Source organism: Trachymyrmex cornetzi, unplaced genomic scaffold, assembly GCF_001594075.2.
Source record: "Trachymyrmex cornetzi isolate Tcor2-1 unplaced genomic scaffold, Tcor1.1 scaffold886, whole genome shotgun sequence".
Lineage (NCBI taxonomy): Eukaryota > Metazoa > Arthropoda > Insecta > Hymenoptera > Formicidae > Trachymyrmex > Trachymyrmex cornetzi.
In genome coordinates, this window is record NW_017300230.1 from 98,231 (window position 1) to 101,157 (window position 2,927).

The 2,927-nt window shown below is 33.2% G+C and overlaps 1 protein-coding gene across 1 annotated transcript; it reads left to right on the forward strand.

The window, feature by feature from the left end:
• The first annotated feature begins 393 nt into the window (after positions 1-393).
• On the forward strand, positions 394-2,695 carry LOC108769325 (probable tyrosyl-DNA phosphodiesterase). The gene is made up of 4 exons (XM_018520236.1): positions 394-1,430; positions 1,509-2,051; positions 2,155-2,359; positions 2,516-2,695. Exons 1-4 carry the CDS (start codon positions 793-795, stop codon positions 2,693-2,695), a joined length of 1,566 nt encoding a protein of 521 aa, XP_018375738.1. The 5' UTR covers positions 394-792.
• The last annotated feature ends 232 nt before the right edge of the window (positions 2,696-2,927 follow it).

Sequence of the window (2,927 nt, forward strand, 5' to 3'; positions counted from 1 at the left end):
GGCCGTTCAATTTAAACTCAGTTTATATACATTTAAACTAAAGAAAAAAGTTGATAGAAACCAATATTTTGCTAAACTTTGGTTAATCAAATGTCACTAGGAATTAACTCTTTAAACTGCGTTGGTAGAAACGGGCCTAAATCCATTTTCAAAGAACAAAACAATAAGAAACAATAGCATTCCATTTAAAACATGAAAAGTGAAAAATAGATTACGATAGAAGACGATAAGATTTTTTGTAAATCGTATCGATTTTCTATTATATTGTTTCAATTTTTTAATAAGATTATTATGCAGCACTCGATATCACAAAGATATCCTATCTTCAAGATATCTCACAATATCTTACTGGAATCCTGAGCATTACTTATTGAGCCGTCTTTAAGATTGCATTTGGTAACATTGTCTAGAACATTTTAAAATATGTTGTGCTACATGTGTAATTATCTACAATTGGTGGTTCATTTTTAAAATGTATTTTTGTGTGTTACATCAAATGTTGGAAGTACTAAAAGTAAGAAGATTTAATTGAAAAAGTAAAGAGATATAAAAAAGCAAGAACACAAAGGATAAGATAAACTCAAACAGATAGATACAAAAGCTCAGACACTTTCTACAGCTTTGTCCGGTAAAGGACGTGAAAATTCGCAAAGCATCGAAGTTGGTGAAATTAAAAATTATAAGTTTGTGAACTTTAAATTGTGGAAAATAAGGACAATAAATATAAATTTCTTTAATAGGCAAGAGAACAGCCAGAAGATATAAAAAACCAGCTCTTCTGTTACGAAAAAGATGAAACAAATGAACATACAAAACAATAATCGCATTAAAAATAATCAGCAGAATATCAGCGATTATCAAAACAGTTCTAGAAACAAAAGTTTAGGAACATCTATAAATATGAATTCCATCATGAATATATTCCAAGCTTGTAATTCCCAAAAGTCAAGAAAGAAAGTTAGCGAGAAGGCTGTTAAGATGATGAGAAAATTGGGCCACACAATCGCGCAACCAGGGGAGTTTGCGATAAAATATGATTATTCAGCACCTTATCATTTATTCCTAACAAGAATTGAAAATTCCAAAGAGACTTATAAGCAAGAATTCTCGATAACTTTCCCCGAGATTCTCGATTGTAGTCTTGGAGAAATTGTTTACAGTCTTCATTTAAATTTTACCGTAGATGTCGAATGGCTATGTTGGCAATATTTATTGGCTGGCCAATGTACTAATATGACGATTCTGTACGGCGACAAAGCATATTATCAGAAATTATTTAATAATGTTACTGTAATAAAAGTAAACATAGAAATCGAGTTTGCTTGTCATCATACGAAGATCATGATTCTGCAATACAAAGATGATGGAATTAGGGTGATTGTCTCCACTGCCAACTTGCGTTCTACCGACTGGGAAAACGTGACACAAGGGTTTGCTAAATATTCATAAACATTCTCTGTTGTTAGTGATGTTTGCTTATGAATATCTTTTCATTGTGTTTTCATCAGATTGTGGATTTCGCCTCATCTGCCTCGGCTACCAGAATCCGCGAATCCGAGTGACGGAGAATCTCCAACGGGTTTTAAAAAAGATCTCAAGCGATATCTGAGTAGATATAAGCAACCGGCGTTGACGCAGTGGATATGGGCAGTGCAGAAGGCGGATTTTTCTAAAGTAAACGTGTTTCTCATTGCTTCGGTTCCTGGGATTTATCAAAATAATGTAGCTAATTTTTGGGGGTACAAGAAATTGGCGCACGTTCTATCGCGTCACGTGACATTGCCGTCAGATGTTTTTCCGTGGCCTATAGTTGCACAAAGTTCCTCCATAGGTAAACTTGGTTCATCTTTTGAAAGTTGGTTGTTGAAAGATATAATTCCGTGTATGTCAAAGGAGAGTACTAAGGGTACAAAAGGTCAACCGGAATTTAAGTTTATTTACCCATCAATTCAGAATTACAAGCAGAGCTTTCATTATAAAAATTTATCTTGGTGCTCGCCCTATAGTGCAGAAGCGCATTCTAAGCAGCAGTGGTTAAATTTATACTTGCAGTAAGCTATAACTGTTTACTTTTATTTTGTTCAAATCTTTATGTTTATGTTTTGTCTAGACGTGATCTGTTTTTTCTACAGAATTTGATATTTATTTCGGTAGCCAATGGAAAGCAAAGCGAACAGAACGAGATCGTGCAATGCCTCATATTAAATCATATACGAGAATTTCGCCTGACTTAAAAAGCATACCCTGGTTTGTGCTCACCAGCGCAAATCTAAGCAAAGCCGCGTGGGGATCAATCAAACGGCACGGTTATAGTATAGGAAACTACGAGGCCGGCATCATATTTGTACCAAAACTTATCGTAAGCATCATATTATTTTAATAATTACAGTATATTATTATTTTAATAGTTCCTAACATATTAATAAATATTTTTTTATTCAAATGTATAACCTTTTAAAAACACATGTCTTAGTCGCGATTAACATTAATTATTACATCTCAAACTTGTATTTAGACTAAAACAACGACATTTTCTATTGTAAATGAAAACGACCCAGCCGTCCCGGTATTTCCGATTCCATACGATCTTCCATTATCCCAATATGAATGGAATGATGGTCCTTTCGTCATAGAATTTTGCAACTCTCTGCGCTGGACTAAATGGCTGTCTTCAACAGAAACAGTAATTTTTTAATTGTTTTAAGATTTTTCAATATGATTGGTATTTACCCTTAGTTTCTATTGGATCTAAATGTATAAGTCAATCGTAACTTGGAAAAATTTTAATTTTGAAATTTTTCTGAATAAGGAAAAGTGGTATAACTTTGAACATGGTATAATTCTGAACGTAAGGTGGTATAATTTCGAACATGGTATAATTCTGAACAAAATAAGATCTAAATCCAATTTCAAGTTTCCAGATTCTA